At 35.0% G+C, this 20,679-nt stretch overlaps 1 protein-coding gene across 1 annotated transcript in view; it reads right to left on the reverse strand.

Annotated features, from left to right (window-relative positions):
* ASCC3 (activating signal cointegrator 1 complex subunit 3) overlaps positions 1 to 20,679 on the reverse strand; it is a 251,823-nt gene that overhangs the window by 25,223 nt on the left and 205,921 nt on the right. The window contains exons 35-36 of the mRNA XM_036380163.2: positions 15,166 to 15,277; positions 14,760 to 14,894 (exon numbers count right to left, since the gene is read on the reverse strand). Coding sequence (XP_036236056.1) covers positions 14,760 to 14,894; positions 15,166 to 15,277 — 247 coding nt within the window. The remainder of the gene's footprint in view (positions 1 to 14,759; positions 14,895 to 15,165; positions 15,278 to 20,679) is intronic.

Genomic DNA, 20,679 nt, shown 5'->3' on the forward strand with positions numbered 1-20,679 from the left:
TCTACCTACAAAATTGGAAATTTGTCTGAAAATACTGATTTATAATGAGAGCTGAGCTATAAACTTATACCACATTTAGATCTTCTAAAATATTTTAAATCTCGAGTAACTACACCTGGCCACTTTGTCTACAGGAGAGGATACTTGTGGACAGAAATTCCATTTCTGTCTGTGGTCCACAAGCTACTAAAACAAACTTGAATATTTTAAGTGAAGCTCAGTCATGGGAACAGTAAAACTTATAAAGTTAATGAGTTCTAGACTTTAAAGAGCAGTTGATTAATTTGTAACAATGAGGGTCTAAACCAAACCAAAAATAGTTTCTCACATTCCAGAGTTGAACCAGCAGTCTTTTCTTTAGCAATGTTATTGAAACTGCCTTAGAATTGACTGTCTGTATGTTCCTTTCCTTTATATAGATACTGTGAACCCAACCATTTTTTGGGTTCTCACTATATTTTCAACTTTAATAAACTTGCAACATATTTTCCTCTCCTTCAAGTTTCTGATGTCAAAAGAATCAAGACAAAAGAATTCTTAGAACATTTTGGTATAAAATAAACAGTTTTTAAACTAAAGTATAAAAAATACTGCAGCAAACTAGTAGTAAAATTAAATACTAACATAAAAAAGGAGAAAAGACAAGGATCATTTTTAGCTAGTTCAGTAACTCCATTCTCTTTACCTGAAACTTGATTTAAATTATATAAACTTCTCTAATAGTCTAAGTATATGCTGAAGTACTGCAAAAATGATATTTGAATATCATTAATACTTGAATAGAATTAATAAGCTACAATAAATAAATGTGGGTGATTTTTTATAACTGTTCCGCAATTAACACTAATAATGCATTATGAATTTTAGTTCTCTGCTACCAGAAGTAAAATGGCATGCCAATGTCCAGCTTATTTTCCCAAGTGAAAACAGCACATTTTGATCTTTGGAAAACTGGATAGGTGAATATAAGCTCAAAAGTAATATTATAATTGGCTTTTGTCTTTTGATCCATTGCACAAAGCGATACAGTACTCTAGTGCAGCATCCAGACCTGCCACATTGCACCACGCTGTACAGGAAGATGCTGGAATACAAAATTTGAATCAGCCTGTACTTGTCCTCATTTAGGTGATACCTACTTAACCCCTAACATAGGATAGAGAAAAGAAGCATGGGCAAAATAGACCAAGGACTGATCATTTGGAATAGCTAGGTAACATCTGACTTTTAAAGGATTCAAAAGCTTTGAGCTTCTGTACTTAGAACCATTTGAAATTATTTCCAATTTTATATATATATACACACATGTATCTCCACTCATGTGCTGACAGAAATCTCATTTGATCCTGTTACCTATATCATAAGGAAAATTTAAGAAATTGGTTAACTAAAGCTCTCAAGCTAATCTTCCTTTGCCCATGATTTTCCCAAGAGAAAAAGACCATATTATGTGAAAAAGGAGTGGGACAAGTGTATACTGTGAACATTATTTAAATTAACCAACATATCTACAGTATATTTTATTGTCACATTTTTGAGTGTGAGTTTCATTTATGAGAAAAAACATTACATTGACACAGATGTATCCTGACTGGCAGCTAGAAGATAATCAAGCTTACATTTATATTCAGAAAACTAATAAAAGTAAGGAAACGTGCTTTAAAAAAGAGGGAAAAAATCTAAAAAACCAAAACGAAACCCAACTTATAAGTGGTTTTTCAGCTCATACAAGAAAGTAATGTAGATTCAGAAACAGAATCAGAGAAGTACTTGCTGGAATTACTGCTCTGAAAAGTTTATCTTTGTAAGTGATGCCATTATAAACTCCTATTTTAAGGAATTTATTGGTAGCCTCTGAATGCATGCATTTTGGTCTCAGTTTTATGGGACATAATTTAAACTTCCAAATGCTTGGGTGTTTTTTTTTACTCTTAGATATAAAAGGTCTCTGACAATATTCCAGTTAAAAGACACTTACAACCATATGTTACTAGTTATAAGTTTCAAGAACAAACACGACATGTGTTTTCAAAATTCATATTATAGACTAAAAGGGAAAGAAAATTCATTTCTGCCAGTTCACTCTGTTTTATGCATGTAAAAATAAACTTTTAAGACAAAATTTTCAGAAGAAATGCTCCAGATTTTCAGGGCAGGCTGGCAGCCTCTGCTAAACTACAGAGCAGGCTGAGGCTTTGTAGGGATCTTAAAAACTGGCAAACATGGTTCAAAAGAAGACAACAACCCTTTTCAGGCAAGATTAAAACATATTTGCTACATGATACTGTCACTCATCACAGACACCATGTTTACAAATAAAATCCTTGTCTTCATATATTGTACAACATCTCCCCATAAACTACATGCGTTTGTGGCAGTGCCATCAAACTGCATCCAGCATTTTAGAGCCAGCCCTGCAGTGCAGTTCCTTCCCCTTGGGGCCTTCCCATGGCTCCCTTTCCAGGGCTGGTGGCTGTCAGGGAGGAAAGGCAGGAGGCAGAGCCCTGTGCCAGCCCTGAGCCACAGGGCACAGAGGAGTCAGAGCCGCAGCCTTTAGGCACCAGCTGTCCCTGCCTGGGGAGAGGGGGTCCCCTCTTGGGCTCTCTCTGCCCTCACCCTCCACTCCAGCTCACGTTATAGGAAAATGCTCCAGTCACTTTTTAAGCACCCCATCAGACCACTCTTCACCCTCTGGAAAAGGAGGGAAACAGATTCATTTAATGGAGAGCATTGTCCAAGGAAAAAGACCTGCTCAGTATCTTCTAAAATAAATAGAAACTTAAAAAAAAAATTATTCAATTAGTGTTTAATGCACTTTTAGAGATAATAGATATACATTAAAAAAAAAGGTATGAATTCAAAGTGTAACATTAACCCAATTAACTGGGTAAGAGCAAAGCAGTGAGGCTGGGCTACTCTGGGCTCTGTCTCTAGATTTAAGACTCAACAGAACAAACACTGGAAATTTCCAGCTGGACAAGAGAAGTTAAAGAGACAAAGTTGTAAAACCCATCAACATGCAATTATGCAAATCTATTATATTTTAAACATTAATTTTTAACTATCCTTCATGATTTAAAATGGGCCCATTTCCATCAGGAGACCCACAAACATATTTTATAAGAACATAAAAGTTAGAAGTTCTTACAATTCTTAGTCCTCATGTTAGTGGTCAGAAAAATTAATTATTAATTAATCTATTATTATGTTAATATGCAATATATTAATTGTATTCTCATACTTTAAATAGACAAGTGCTTGATTTTTGCTTTTAAATAGCTGTGTATGATAAACACCACAAATTTTACAATTACAGACATCATAAAAAGCACAACCTAGGGCAATGAAACAGTTGAGTGATCACTTAAAAACACCCTAAAGGGTTTAGATTTCACAAGTTCACCTCTTACTTAAAACATCCAAACTACAAACTACAGATGACATTCCTGATGACCAGGGGTCAGGAGTCTGAAAGACCTTTGCCACTGCTCACAGAGCAATAGGAGGTCAGCAATATTAGCTACCAGTAGCAGAGAGTGACCTGGCAGATCTGGGAACTTCTAAACTACAAAGTTAAATTACAGACCTCTGCTTCAGCATGGAGTTGATAAAAGAATATGCAAGCATGCTAACAGATAGGAGTTGGAGGATTATTATAAAGTAACCATGATTTGACATTGGAAAGAAGCTCTTAGGACTTCTATACTAACTTGAAAGTTGATTTTCCTTTTTTTTTCCTCTAGCTTCCTAAGCATATTAGAGAAGCTGAGCTTCAGTGTAGGGGAAGATACAGAAATAGATAATACAATCACTGTAGTTTTCTTACTAATGTTAAAAATATCCTTATAGAGCCATTCTATTTCAGGAAATTTTCCTATTTAAGTTACATACTTTACTAAAACATTATAACAAGGAATGAATTCATGATTTTAAGTTCTACCTCTCACATTCCTTATTTCATAAAGGTTATGATCACAGTCATAATTCAGTCCTACTTTTTCTGGCCAGTCCTAATAAAACCAGTCCTAAAAATACATTTTCCTTGAATGTCTAGGTACTTTCATAGTATTAAGCCTGTACAACTTTCATAGATGTGGCCTTAGTTTGCTCTTAGGTTTTTAAGTTAAATTATTGCTTACAAGTATTCCTGTAGTACTTGCACAGTTCATGAAAAAATAAATGCAGAAGAAGACTAAATTAGGACAAAAAAAAGAACAAACATCTGGTACTGAATACACATTATTCACCTAGAATAAGATACTTTGACCACAGCAAATAAATATAAATGGAATGGTAAAAATTCCATTTATAAAGTGAATTTTCATAATGTGAGAGAATTACTATATTCTATTGCTGTAAATGGTATATTAGAGTTTTTGCCTCTCCAAAATGCCTGATTTTTCTGATTATTTCTCATGAGAATGCTTCAAACCTGCACATTTTGAATGTGTTATCATGTTTTATTTTTTTCATCTTAAAAGCTAGATAGGGCAGTAAGCCACAGCTTACTTTCCCTGTAATCTCAAGTCATATTATAGAAAAGATTTAAAATTGACTGGTTTTGGTTGTACTGAAACAAATTGTATTGCACTACTACAGAACAGCTTTTCAGTGCATGAACTCAGTAATCTGCTCACAGGAAACTGGGAAAATCTCTCTGAATATACATTCAAAAGTCTCATTGTCACGAGAACTCCACTTCAGATCCATTTGGATGTCTGCATTTTGAAATTGAGCTTGGCTGCATCAGCTGGCCCAACTGCTGACTGAGATGATGATAGCAATAAAAACTGGAATAGCAAATGCTGGCACACAGCTTTCCCTGGGAAAGCGATCAGTCATTTTCCATCTTTGGCTTTGATCCTGCATTGGGATCTTTCAGTGCAGAGCCCAGACCCAGGGAAGAAGTTAACAGATCCCTGCATTAAGTTAATGCCACTCTGCATGGACACAGGAGTAAGCGCTACTAATTCTTTATGTGCAATGGGGCCCCTACTTACTGTATATGTTAATGGCAAGCTGGAAAAGCTCTGTGTGCTGAAAACCAGATTTCAAATCTGCTGACCTGTGGCAGGTCCCCTAGTGGGGAGCCACAAATGCACACTGCTGCATTTTTGTACTGGATTAAATTCCGGATCTAGACTACTATGTGACCAGAGACAAAAGGGAATAAAAAGTTCACAGGCGTGAATACCTGTCATCATGTGGTGAAATGAGTAGCAGCCTGTGCTCAAGAGAGGCTCAAGCCCAGAATAACAGAAGAACAATACAAACTGGCAGAAATATATGGGAAACTTGGAAGGTGCCTACATGCACAATGTCTTTTCAGCAAGCCAATGCTACTGGTCTCACTCTGAGCACTTTAAAATGAAAATAGTTTAATATAATAATAAAAACCCACAGCTCTAAGAGGAAATGACAGCTGTTGCAAGTAAATTTCAATAAGGGTAGTTCCCTGCTGATAAAAACTGGCACATCTCCATTCATTTCAGTGTAACTATGTGAATTAACATTGCCTGAAAATCTAACCCAATGTTTTGAACAACTCAAGAGCTACAAGGAACTACATGGATGGAAATCACTGGTAATTACAAGGGTGAGAAAGCAGGGTCATTACTGAGGAAACAAAAAAGTCAGTAAAAGAAAAATATGTGAAGTCTATTAAACAAATAGACAACTTGTGATTTTTTTGGGATGCTTGATTTGAGTTCCATCAACATTTCTGTTACAAATGACAACAGGTCTGATACCAAGAATAACATGGGAAAAATGCCCTTGTACCACAGTGGACCTTAACAGGATATGCCATTACCAAAATAGATGTACCATGCAAGGCAAATCTAATCCTTTTCTGATGGTAAGTGGTAATTTTTCTTGGTGGTTGTCATATTTGCACACAAATTTGTGAAAACACTGTAAACTCAGTGTTCCTACACAGATAGTGTTCCTACACTTGCCTACATGTAAATAAAGACAGTAATCTAAAATACATTGTAAGATCTGTATAAAAAAAAAATGGAATGATAACTGATGATTAAGAGAGTTGAAGATATTTTGCCTCTGGCATAAAGTTTTAAGAACTTCTTTTAAAAGACAAAGAAAACAGAGATTTTCAGGACCAGATGTCTAGGAAGATCCCATTTGGATTTGAGCTACTTAAATTTGCAATCATGTATTTATACATCTAACAGAGCTTCTGTTTCCCCTAGAATCTGAAAATTAACTAGCTTTGTAGCATCTTCCTTGATCTGCCACCCGTGCCCTGAGGATTAGAGACTCCACCTGAGCTTGTTTTACAAGCATAACAGAAAAAATTAATCTCTGCTGGCAGTGATCCCACTGGGATACTGATGAATAATGATATCCCTCTCTTGCTGCCCTCTCAGTCCACTAGAAAAGCCACTCTAACCCAGCAACGTGGAAACCGCTGAAACCATTCCAGCTGTGGATTAGCAGGCAGTCAAGCATCCATCTGTTCTGTGTGAATCAAGAGAAAGCAAACATGCATTCTTGTAGCTAAAGAAGTATTAAAAATTAGCATCTTATATGACTGCATATAGTAAACTAAGACAATCATATATAAAAGAAAAAATAATCTATTATCTACACATCATGTTGCTTATAATTGCTTGTTGCCTTAAGCGAATGATAAAGCAGTTGAAATTAATCTCCTTAACCTACAAAATACTGTGCATTCAATGATTTAATATGTTTAAGATAAAATTTCCTAATATTGTATGCATCACTTGTACCTAAAAATCTTTTGTCAAGAGACATGTTGTAAGCACCCATTTTGTAAGCAAGCATGGTGACATCCAGTCAGGAGAAACATTTAAGAGGCCTATTGTGAGAGGAATTTTAGCTGTTTTCTCACCCTGTAAAAGACTTGAGAGATTTTCTCTTTCTGAAAACAAGTAGTTCGAGTGATCTCTGCTGGCTTGCTACTCTTTTCCACTGGATGACAGAAAGGAAAGGAGGTGGAAGTGGAAATTGGAATGTGGGCAACCCAATCAAATTGGTGATGTCTGATTTGACTCTTCCATGGAAAGAGGACAGTGGCCTACTGTAAATTAAGGAAAGCTGAATTTGAGCACTACCCCAGTAAAAAGTAGTAATAAGAGTGCATACATTGACAATTTTCCCATACATCAATTCTAATCCTTTGCTTTGATGTCTGTCTTATATTTATTACAGTTGCAGAGGTGAAGAAAATGTGCAACCATTTGTTCTCTAGAAGCAACCTTCCTATTGTACAAGAAATTTCCAAATATATATACAATTTTTTTCAAATGCTTTCAAATTTTTTCAAATTCTAAGGCCTTTTGGTAGCAAAAATCCTTTTGCAATTTCTTCTAACATTACAGATAGCCTCCCTAAGTATCTGTGAAATAAAACATCTTGTAAATATTAGGCAATAGGAGAGGCCTATTTCTTAAATATTTCTAAATAGAGAAGTCAATTTCTTAAAAGTTCATCTCTGATAATACATAACATCAAGATTTAAAGTAAAATTCAATTTCTGAAGCTAGACAGACCCCCATCAGGAACAAAAATAAAAAGAAAATGAGACAAAGAAAGAATCTAAATGCAAATAGGAAAATACAAGTGTCAGATACTTCATTAATGACTGATCAGTAATCCTCTTATGTCCTTTTTTTTTTCCTTTAACTACTATGCTAAAGGAACAATATATGCTGGATATCAATCTTGCATGATGTAATCATTTCAGCCAAACCAATCCTTCTCCTAAAATTTCTGTTCAGATCAGAGAACAAGCTACAATGTAATCCTCTTTCTTAAGAGTTTTACAAGCAATATTTTCTATGCTGACAGAGAAAAGTATTTTTGTGTCTTTAAACAGCAGTCTGTATGGCCCAGTTGGTGTCACTAAGTGAACTGTATTCTATGAAAACAAAGTCATCAATATGATTGTTAACTGCCACAACTTGTAATACAATTATATAAATCTATCAAAGGCAAAGGCATTCTCTAGAAGACAATTTTGACAAAAGTACTGCAGAGTGCAGAAAGCCTGAATTTGCTTATCCTGCCTCAATTACAAACTGGGAGGAATAAAGCAGGTAGAACTTGAACTGACTTGCTAAATACAAACTGAGCTTGTAAGACCTCCTGCTGGAGCATTTGGGATCCGAGAACACACAGCCATTGCTCAAAGCAGCCTTACAGATTATAAAACATTCAGCTTTACCATAATAAAGATGCTGTTGAGAACTTCAGTTCTGCTCCAACAAACACAAACATTATTTCAACAAATATATTGTCTATTTGAAAATATACAGCCACATGACATGACTGCTGAAAAAACCCATTCCATTTCCTGTATGAATACTTTGCATACAACTCTGCATAATTTGAAACCTTGCATGATGGTGGCTATGATTCTAACTATCAAGCAGTAAGTAAAACCTGTTGGTGCTAAAAAAGACAAACAAATAAGTGGTCCATGGGTGAACTGCATGCAGCTTTGAGCAGTCAGCTAAGCCAAGTTTGCTATCACTGAACTTGCTTCTACCATAGGGAAACACTGATTTGCCACAGATGGCAGCCAATGTTCACCTCCACCAGACCAGGACAGCACTTCTGCCTGCCTGGCTCTCAGAATACCTTCCATTTCTATACATGAGTGCTTTGCTGCTATAACTGCATCCTGGTAAAGGAATTTATTTCCTCATTTTTTCTGACAGAAATTGTTACTAAAGCAGGTGTTTGAAATGGGGATATAGCCTGTGGCTACTGCTTTCTACTACCACAGCTATATACACTTTCCAAAGGTTTATTTCCTTGGATGCTGAACTGCAATCACAGCAAATAAAACAAAAAACCTGAAAAAACCCCCCATATTATATTCAAGATAACAGTTCTTGTTTTATGACCTTTGTCCTAGCAACTGTTTTTCAAAAATGTTTAGCTGCAACTTTAAAATAGGTTTTAATTCAGCTTTTGCGAGTATTGCTTCAGTTAGGGTTTTTTTTTTTTTTCTCAACTGACATATGATGACAGAAATGAAACAAGAAGATTGGATGGGGTAAAAAGGAGACTGGTAAATTGGAGGTTAGAAATTCATGCATACAGTCAATACCAGAATATACAAATCCTTTCCATAGGAGATGGAAAGGATTTGTATATTCTGGTATTGACTGTAATTCTTTCTTATTGATGCCATAAAAATGGAAGACTTAGGCCATGTTGAGTTAGCTGTCACTGGTGGGCATTGTTACCTTGATTTACTAATGGACTGTGCTTTCCTGGAAAGGAAGCCAGCATATTATGCCTTCAAACTAAGGCTCAAATAATAATTTGGAAAAAGAAGACCAGGAAACAGCTGTGTCATGATGTTAGAAAAAAATGACTAAATTCAAGTACTACAGCAACATTAAAAACTGCTCCATCTACTGGAACTAGAGAAAAATCAAGACTAATTAAATGTGTGAGTATCCATATAAGTACTTTTTCTGCTAAGTACAAGATGTTTTTGAATATACTGGATATAGATGATGAAATTTGGATGCTATTGAAATGCAGTCATATTTTGTTTTGTTTTCATGAACCCCTACATCATTTAAAAATTTAAACTATTAAACACTGATACCATCTAGATGATTCAAGTGGGAGCTGAAGCACAAATGCTTTAACATCTTAAAATCCAGAGAATATGGACTGTACAAAAATTAAGTCAATTATCCAAGAAATGTCTGTGTTTAGGATGAACTTTATGTATTGAACAGTCCTTGGTAGAGATTTATTGTAAAGAAAATATTTAATTGTAAGAGGTAACACTTTTCTTCTGTTAAAAATATTTCTTCTACAACTAAAATATGAATAATGGCTGAGGCCACAGCACTGATGTTCACATTGTTGAGTGTACCATAGATATGAAATCAGACATGGAAATTCTTTAAAGACTAGCATATAATAAATTGCTTTCTATCTGACATAAATTTTACATTATAAAATACTTCAGTTATTGACGCTGAAATGCCATATTCAAAAAGAATAACTTAACAAATATAGTTTTGCTGTGCTTTTATGCCTGGAAGAAAATCATAGCAGCACCTTTACTTTCTTCTAAATTAAATGCAAATCTAATTTTACACTAACTGTAAACACTGACTGACTTAGGAAGAGTGACCTGATTTTTTCCTGAAATTACTAAAGAACAGAGACCCAGTTTAATATAATATCTTAAAAATTCCTAAAAGCAATGTTTCTGCTATGGCTTGCAGGGAAAATACTAAACAAAACAGATCACATCAGCTTCTTTTTCTGACAGTACTTTTGTGAGGCATTAATTCCTCCTTCCCTGGTGTTTAACTGGAGACCTGTTGAAAAGATGGTTTATCACTGAGTCAGAAACCTTTGCAGTCCCTTCACAGGAGACCAAATCAGCAACAGAATCCCCATCCAGAAATAAAATTATTTTAGACTGAGAGTGTAAATACTCTCAAAGAATTGCATATTCCCTGGTTGGAATAGAAATTGCCAACAACGATGAAGAGGAAATAAAGCTACAGGTTAATTGAGTTATCTGGGTTCTCGTAGTACAAATACCTATCAGGTAATGAAAGACAGAGAAGGCATTAATAACTCTACTCATTTGCTATCTATGTATCTTGAATGGAGAGTGCCTGTTTCATAAACTTCCTCCTTCTACCTTCAGGTCTGTGACTCCAACAATGACAGATTTTCTGCTGAGTTCCAAATTACTTAGTCTAATACAAGCCAGTGTCACCATATCTATTTTCAGAAAGAAATAAAGGGAAGAGGCATGTGGAGACCAAACTTCTATGTCCATGTTTGTATCACAGAAAGACAGACACGGATGCTCCACTATAACAAAAATACCATATTCTCTCTCCAAGGTCCCTTTTCTAAGAAAAACTCCCTCTTTCTTATTAACAGTTTACATGAAAGACAGCAGTAGGTGCATGAAAACCAACCAGACCTCCTTTATAGGCAGAATTAAAAAAAAAAAAAAAAGTAATCAAGGACAACATGTAGCTAAAACAAGAGATGAAAGATGGGAATGATGTTCTCCCCTTCACTGTCTGGTATGGACAGGTATGACAAATTTTTTGCTCTGTCAATATTAACCAGATAACAAGATAAGTTAAAAATCACCAAAAATCATAAACTAGTGGATCTAGGTGTCACAGCCCTGATCAATCAGAAAGACAGACTTTCCTTCCTCAAGGTACAACAAACTGCTAGTTAGTTGATTTTAAAAACATTTGTGCAGAAAAAGACAAGAATTACCCTAAAGTATCTATCGTCGTTTCTTGCCTAGACCTCTTCTTTAATCTCTGCACCTAACTATTAGAATTAAAGGAAACAGTCTTTAGGCACCTCAGGGAAATCCAGCCTGTCAGTAATAATTCATGAACACTTCCTCATCAATAATACTTAATGCAATAAGCACCATAACTCAACAGTGATTAAGCTCATTTGGATTACCACTGCCTAAGCACGGTTAGGAAAGGTTTAAAGAAAGCTCTATGGAAAAACATCAAACATTTTCTCTCAGAAAAAAAATACCAGTTTACTAGCACAAGCCAGTGACAAAAACAACTGAATGTGAAGTTCCACCTGCTAACTGCAAACACAAGACAGCTCAAACATCTCAGGTACAGAGTTACTGAGAAGAGCAGGCAAAACAGAAGGGGATTTTTGCCCACCTATCTGAATCACTTATTACTGCATATTTCCAACATTACTGTTGGGCTGTTCCCATGTGCCCTGCTCCTGTTCATGTTATGAATACTCAACCCCTATACCAGAATGGGAAAAAAATTCATTTGATCTTGTAAAATTCTGGCAGATGATCAAAATGAATAGGTAAAATAAAAACCGAGAAAAGAACAGATACTAGACAAGACTAGGAGTGGTCTTCCACTAAGTGAAAACAAATCCTGCTATTATGTGACTTTTTTGAGAGATCCATCAACACTAGAAACTGGATGACTCACAGCAGCTTTTGCACGTGAATTATAAAGATTCATGATCACTCACTGGTGATCAACCCTGAATTTTGAACACTTCCATTCAGCATGCAAAAATATCAATCTGAAAATCAAAATCCCTTAATAAAACTCAGACTTAACCCCTTTAATTCAATATTAAATTTCTGAATTCTTGAACAAAATCTTGCTTTTTTCCACGGTTTGTTTTAAACAAACTTTTGCTACTCTCCAAGTTAATTACATATTTGGTATATATATCCCATGTGAAAAATCAAAATCAGGATTTACTTTCTTCTAATTGTTCACTTCTGCCTTCCTTATGTACATCAGAAACTTGTAAATACCTAAAGGTTTGCAAGCTTTATTAAAACTCCAACTAATAATAAGTGTTACATCTATGAAATCCTGCAACTGCATGAGAAATGCTTGGATGGTTATTCTTAAAAAAAACACAGTCCAAAATTTGAAAACATATAATTTAAAACAGTGATCAGCAGAATAATCACAATTACAATTATTTTTTCAATGGTAACAGGCCTTTTTGTACTATAGCTACAGCTTTCAGTTTCAGCATCATTAAGAGATTCTTCAAATTACTTTTTAAACATCCTTTTCCCTCAGGGTTTTCACTTATACCTAATTAGACTACTTACCCCATGCCATGCAATTCCCTATTGCCAAAACCGCTAAATGCTTCAATAAGGAGGAGGAGGGCAGCAGTGGAGTGAGGCAGATGTAATGTCATTGGTTAACAATAGAGGTGTGAAGCAACTGCTGTAATTATAAACCTCATTAATGCGCAGTGTTTAGGGGGAAAAACCATCCCTGGCAGTAACTGTTGAAATGGCATTTCTTTCCAACACTACATCAGATGAAAAAACCTTTCATTTTGCACCTTCAACAAGACAGAATAGTAGTTCCATTAGTAATTATGAGAATCAACATCCACATAAAAAGTAAGCAAGAGCTGTCAGCTCTAATGGCATCCAGCACTCGTAAATCCTTTTCACCTTTAAAACTGATACATATGGCTCATTTTGACCCCTAAGCAATTTTATTTTTAGTCTCATTCCTCTTGAGATTGTAAATGGACAACTTCCAGAACTTTACTATCAGGAAATAAAAAAAAAAAAAAAAAAAAAAATTAAAGCAAGATTAATTAACTTAAAATTTTACAATCTCTACCCAGCATTAGGGTCCTAAGTTTCATCTACAATAGAATATTTGCCAGTTACTTTTGCAATTCATGAATGCACACTGTTCCAACAGACAAATTCAAACAGGCAGCACTAGGTTCTTCCATCATTCCTGTTCGATATCCTGCTCATCAGCTAAGGCAGTATTATGAAATGCCATCTCTGCTAATATTCTCAAACTTTCCTTACCAAATTTGTTGGAAAAAAAAATCCTGACATGTCTAGATGCAGAAAATTTTCACTAGAGACATTTTAAAGAGACAGCAGCTGGAGTAAAGCACTCTTCTTGAATACTCAACATTGTATTAGTTAACTTCTGTTCACATGTGGGTATTTGTTCTTAAAATTTTAGTTATTTTACATACAGCATATCTAGGTATTGTGGATGATTACCATTTTGAATTCACCCGAATACACTGAATTTCATTTAGTGTAATTGCAATGTTTTCTGGCAGCAGAACAACAGATACTGCAGGGTCAGTGATAGCAATTCCCCTATTTAGGCTGTCTAACAGTTTCCATTACAAAAGATTACTGTGGCCTTTATTTCTGAGCTGTAACACTCTGAATGTTTGCAGCAGGTGCTTTAAATTTATCAGGAAGAAAAGTCTCTGTACTAGAAAAGTGGTTTTCCTAGTCTCATAAAATGCTGATCAGGTTTTGTTGAGTTACAAACTGTTGAATAGCAGTATTTTAACTTCCTGTATTTCTCTTCAGAGAAGTTTTGGCAGCATGCCAAAACAAGAATTAATACAAAAGTAAGATATATAAATACTCTAAGACAGGACTTCAAATTTGGAAGGTAACACTTAGAAATCAGAATATTACTGAATTTGGGCCACTTGTATAATGTATTTAATGTAAAAGAGACTACAATCATATAGGGGTAGAAATAAGTTTTCCTGGATAATATTCAGGCACTTCTTGTTTTAAAATATATTTGTAGAAGTAGAATTACAGCATGTTGAAAAAAGAAAATCTGTAGTAGTAACTATGTAAGTACTTAAAAAGGAAAATGGAATAAACCTTGATTCTTTTATATGAGAATGTAGTACTAACACAGTGCATCATACACGGTGTCTTTGCCCTTGCATTGCACTTCTCTGTTAAACAGCCTCTAGACTAACTGTGGGAGATGCTGTTGTTATTGCAGGTTATGACCTCAGGGACTGGGAAAAGGGAAAGAAGAGAGGAGAGAGGTGTTTCCCACAGGTTTCCCCTCCCCCTTAAAGCTGCTGTATCTTCCAGATTGTCCCAGGACAAACTGATGGTCCTGCTACAGATTTAGTGTAAGCAGTCATTCCTATGGCGTTTAATAATATACTCAACTTAGGAAAGACAAATATCAGATTTGTATAGATCATACACATTATAAGGAATGTAAGAACAGAAAGAAGTGTAATTTTGATGTACTGATAAGATGAAACACTTGAAACACCAAAAATGATTCAGGTATGCTTCTCAAAACAATAAAAATTAAATTAGAGATTGGGGTGAAAGGCTCTTCTTTATTTTGCATGTTTTTTTCAAATACTTGTGTTTTTAAGAGTAAAAAAAAGTATTTTTAAGAAATATCAGCACTTACTGTCAGAATTAAGAGCAATTCTTCAATATTGCTTTCAGGTTTCAACTGATCCTTGAACATCCCAATAGTTGGATGCTTCAGATAGTAATAGGAGGCAATACGGCCGTATGTCAGCGGCTCAATGCTGCGATTATCCTGTTACAAGAGAGGAGGAATCAAACACAGAGCTCCCAAGTGGCTCAGTATAACATGCTCCTACATAACTGTGAAACATGTTCAGACTACTTTTAAGAGAGAACACAAAAAACAATTTAGCATTATAATTTAGCCACAAGAGTTTTCAACCTAAGTCTAACAAAGACAAACCCTGCCCTAACATCTCCCATCAAGGGGTGTGTATCTTGCTGTTCACAGCTCCTAAGAGTGTGTATCTTACTGAATCTTGTAAGGTACAGATTAGTCTTACCTCCCCAACTTCAATACAGTAGGAGCCTTCCAAATCAAACAGGGATTTCTCAACAAGGCTTGAGAGGTACTTATTCATCGTGTCATGGCTCACATCATCCAAGTTATAGTAACTAGATAAAATGAGAGCAGACACATTACATGAATATTTTTTACAGTCTGAAGATTTTTAACATCAGTGTCTTCTAAGAAAACTTACAAGGTTTCTACAGTATACACATGAAACATCAAATATCCATATTAAGCAATTAAATACAGTCCTTTTTAAAGATGAACAAGAAATCCATGATTCTTAAACGGTTTATGGGAGTAACCAACATAAGACAAGCATGTACATATGAAAGATGGCAATTGGTCCATCTATTAATAGAAAGGTTGATACCAACAAAACTGGACTGACTCTACTTTATTAGTGGGAAAATTTTCCTGCTTTCACAGGTACACTTTCCTGATAAGTGTGAAAGTAAACAAGCAATGCTAACACAAGTAACAGTATTTTAACTTCAAGATGAAAGAAGAACCCCCAACCCAGGAGAGCAACTGTCCTTACATCCTGCAACTCTGAAAGTAAAACTAGGCATATAGTGACATCTCCTGAAAAAGTAAGTTTATACCAATCCAAATGTTGGTCTTTGTTGTTATATTTCTGTGACATTTTATTCTCAAAGTTAGAATTGCTAAAAAAAGGAATAGGGTATTTGTTAATGTGGTTCCGTCACACACTTACCATCAGACAAAATATTTAGGTAAGCTATATCATCAAAATGGCTTAGTTCTCTGTATGAAGGGAAAATGCTTATAAAGTGGGCCAAAATATATTTTCTTTTTATGTTAGCATATAAAAAAGACACAGTGACTGAAGTTTGCACTCCTTAACTGTAGAGCTGGAGGTATATTATAAGATTTTACTCATATAAACCAACATGACTTCAGTGAGAACTTTTACTCCAGATAAAAATGCAGTAAGGACTTGTGTCCCTACATTCAGCAAAGCCACCAGATCAGGAAGCAACAATTAAATTCAATTAGTAATGAGCATGCTTAGAAAGTTTTAAAATTTTGAATTTAAGCAGAGTAATTAAACCATGCAATTTCAAAGCAGAATTAAAACAAACATAAAATCTGATTATTTATTGAACTGTTAAAAAGCAGAATAAAAAAGGTAGTCATTGCTCATTTAATCCTGTCAAATACTGTGACAGAAATAGACTACTGATTGTGCAATGATGAAAGATGCTCCTTTGTTCTACCTGCCTTGCTTTACTAAAATTTACGATTGTTATGATCTTGTACTCAGCATTCCCACTTGAAATAACCCCACTGTAATCGAGAGTGGGTTCTTTCAATGCTATTTTGTGAAGGTGAACAACAGGCTGCAAAAGAGCATACTGAGATTCATTTTAGCCAATTTTACAAAGTTATTGCTGCACCTGAGTTCATTTTTTTAAACTCCTTTCACTGTCACTGGAAAGAAAAGTGCACCTGCAGAATACTATTCATCTGAAGTATTTTAAATATCTACTTCTACATTACTAATGAGGTGAAATGTAATCACTGATTAAAAAAAGAAAAAGAGAACTTTAGACAACCAGTTCAGTTGTGGATGTTATATTTGGGCAGATGAATCCCATTCTCTGAGTTAAATTCTACATCATTTACTGTAATGCTGCTGTTTGCAAACTTCAAAAGATGGAATTAAATTTATAAGCTACAAATGTCCTTACATAACTGCTTAATTTACATAATATGATTTTCATTATTATTTTCCTAAACAAAGTTTTTACCATACATCTTTTTAAATAGCCATAGCATAACTGAAAAAGCCTGAATGCTAAATAGCAGTATTGCAATGTCCAGATATTTTCCTCTTGCTATTAACTCCAAATTATGGGATTAATTCTCTGAAGCTTTAAATGTTCACTTATAATTGGGTAAAGTTGGAGTAAACCAGTACTATCATAAGTTTTAATAAATGTGTTCTGATACCAGCCAGCTACATGAGACAACAAAAAAGCATAGATACATGGCAGTGGAATATTCAACTCTGTGACTTTTTATATAGGGTATGGGTTCATGCTGAGATGATCTGATAAACTTCCAACACACCTATTGTTCAAAACCAAACCAAACTATTTGTATTGACTTACACATTTTATGTACTAGCCAGCCATATATTATCAGCCTCATGCAAAGAAAACTCATCTGTTGAAAAATTATTTTAATAGTGTTTTTGATGCAACCTAAATTTCATGAGTGTCCTTTAAATTAAGTGATAGAGGGATAATACAAAATGGTCAAAATTTCTACCTGCCCATTTTATTTGCTTGACATCACAAATCACATTTATTTTCTGGTTATTAGCAGGAATTATTTTGTCAAATTTTGTTTACCTTCTGAAAATAATTGAGCAAATTAGCTAAATAAGTTGTTTAAGGAGGTGAAAAAGAATTTCTATTTTATACTCCTAAACCACTAATGATTCATTATTAGTTCTCTAAATTGAATAGAATACTTCTGAAATGCTTATAATTAAGGCACTTTTTGTTGTCACGGTATTCAGACTTCCACCATATAATTTCAGCACCTTTATTTGCAGTACCATGACACTCATGATGAATACTGATAAAACAAAAAAAAGGAACATGGGCAATACACTAAAATTCTTTCCTGAGAATGTAATTTAAGACACCAATTCAAACAGGTTTGTGCTATTATTCTCTGCCTGATTTGCAATATTTCACTGCAGTTAACTGAAGTTATCGTCACAGAGGAATTTATAATATCTTTCGAATTTTTTTGTGAAATTTAAATTTACTGCTTTGTAACTTGTAGTTAAAGGAATGAATATGTAGCTGCCTAGTGGAAATAAAACAATGTAAAGAAAAATCTTAAATGGTTTGTAATCTTGAGTGAAGTGGTACCAGTATGTTTTAACTACTGTCTGTAATGAGGCAGATATAATTTTGAGCAAACCCACAGGAGCTTCTTGGTCATTCAGCACATTTTCCCCTAATAAAAATCAAAGCCATTCATCTTGAAAGACTGTTAAAATTATTAGTGAAAACACAGGTATCATGACATTAGATTTCAATGCTCAGGAATAAATGCAAGTTGAATTCTGCACGTTGGTATGTTCCAAGTATAAAAACTGCATAATATGTGAGTTCCTCTATGAAGCAATATTGCCTAACTATTTAATTACAGATAAAGAATAAAAACAATGCAGTTTCATGCTCACTGCATTGAATCATCTAGTCATTAGTTCCCCTTTGCTATAAACAGACAGCCTACCTTTTTATCAGCACACCATTTCATTTATTTCACAGTGAAGCCCAGTTTCACAATAATTGACTTGTCAGAAGCTCTAATTTATGAGGCTGGGCTCTGTAAGCCTTCTCCTATATTGGACTCAACCTGCACACAAGCAGGGTTGAATATTTACAATGCTGTTAACAGGTGCTGAGTTGTTTAATGATTCTAATAGCCAGAAGCGTACTGAGAAAGCCAGCGGGATCACAATTACAGGCTGTTTGAACACAACAATTACTCGTCCCCTGAGAGGTGTGAAAGTCAAAGGCAGTTTTATCCTAACAGCATCTAGCACATGGGCTAGACAGGCTAACTTCCATTAGTAGTCCATAGGGAAAAAGCAGTAACAAACCCCTAGGTATCATAAAAATTTACAAAGTATGTAAAATTTAAACAATCAAAAGCTGAAGGAACTTTTTATTGTCTATTAAATAACACATTTTAAATCCCAAAACCTTGCAGAGCTTAGCAAGAGCAACAAACTGAAACATGAACTCATTTCCCTAATCTAAGGAAGTGTGGAATTTCATCAGCTGAGAGAGACAGAGAGACAGGCAGGAACATAAAATGTAGATGAAGTTACACAAAACATTTAGGGTTTAATGTGAATGGTGGCAATCATTTCCTGTTTAGCTTATGTAAACCTGACCTGAGATCTCTCTGGGAAATTTTTCATCAGCCTTGAAATGGTCCTGCTATAACTGTCAATGCTGTGGAGTCATTTGTTACAGCACCATGTATTTTATGTTCAGATTATACGGTGGTAATAGTGACACACATAATGAAAATCGGTGACAAGAGTCAGCCAAAAAATATTAAAGAAGAACCTTGCTAGTCAGTAGGTCAAATGCAATGAACAAATGCACGAAACATCAAATCCACAGCATACACTTGATAGCAAGAAAGTGTGCTTTCTGAGATTTTATAGTTCTGAAAGCAAAATTTTGTTATTAACAAATATGGGGGAGCATAGACAGTAATCTGGGTCCCTTTACTGCAGTCATCATTTATATTTACTTTCATCAGCTTCAGCAGCTGCCATCTCCAAATAGCACCATGGAAATGGTACAGAGTATATGGCATAACTGATGAATCTTCATAGCCAGAGAGAGATATGACTTTAAGTACCAACTCACTTCTGTTGTTAAGGCATTACTGACTGACTCTGGAGTCCGTGACTGGCTTGCAAAAAGGCATTACAGAGTGCACACATGCTGCAGGCAGTAATGCCACCCTGCATTTTACCCCTATCACTTTTTCCTGTATCCATATCTTTGTGTATGCCAGGTGGGAGAAACAGATACATTGCTACCTTTAATCAGCTTTTAGTATACTGCACATTGTTGTCATTTAAAAGGAACAAAACCAAGTTCAATTTCTCTGACATCAGCAAAGTATTTACCCCCACATCAGTGCTTCTAATTATTTGCAAGACAGTTTTTATCTCCCAAGATGCATTCATGAGAGATGAGAGGTCATAGCCAAACATAAATTTGCTCACATATTGATAAGATTTTTCTTTTTCCTATCATATATTCCAACAGATAATTTTTACAGGTAAATCATATCCAAGAACAGGAAGAAAATAATGTGAATTTTCTTTCTGGATGGAGAGATGTGGAGTCTTCAGCTTTGTATTCTCACCTAAGATTGCAGCAGACTGGGAAGCAGGAGGCAGCTCAAATACTCAGCAGCCTGGGGCTCTCCTGTCTGACAGACTCAGCCAATCTTTATTTGTCTGAATATTTGGTAAAACTATACTGTGAACTACAATCCTGTACTTTTCACATCACTGTGACCCTGATAATTCCAAAGAACAAACTCTCGTTATCATATTCATAATAAGGCCTACAGCTGTCATTTATTAAATATATATACATGCATATATATCAGTACATGCATATAGGTCTAAATGTCATTTTGAAAGGAAGAGTCCTTTGGCAAAGTCCAGTGTGAAATATCTGTTTACCAATTGAAAATATTAGTTTTTAGTAATCACTGCAGTACAATATACTGGCACATTCTAGCTACTGTAAAAATTTTCCATTTTACTTCTTAATCTTAGCTAATTTAACTTCACTAATCTCCCTTCTGACACACTTCCAAATTAACCCTAAAATTCTGAATAACTGTGATTATGTCACCAAAATACATAGGTATTTCATTCTGACTGACTTCTACCATGATATTACCTGTCATCATAATA

The sequence above is a fragment of the Molothrus ater genome, chromosome 3, assembly GCF_012460135.2.
Source record: "Molothrus ater isolate BHLD 08-10-18 breed brown headed cowbird chromosome 3, BPBGC_Mater_1.1, whole genome shotgun sequence".
Taxonomy (NCBI): Eukaryota; Metazoa; Chordata; class Aves; order Passeriformes; family Icteridae; genus Molothrus; species Molothrus ater.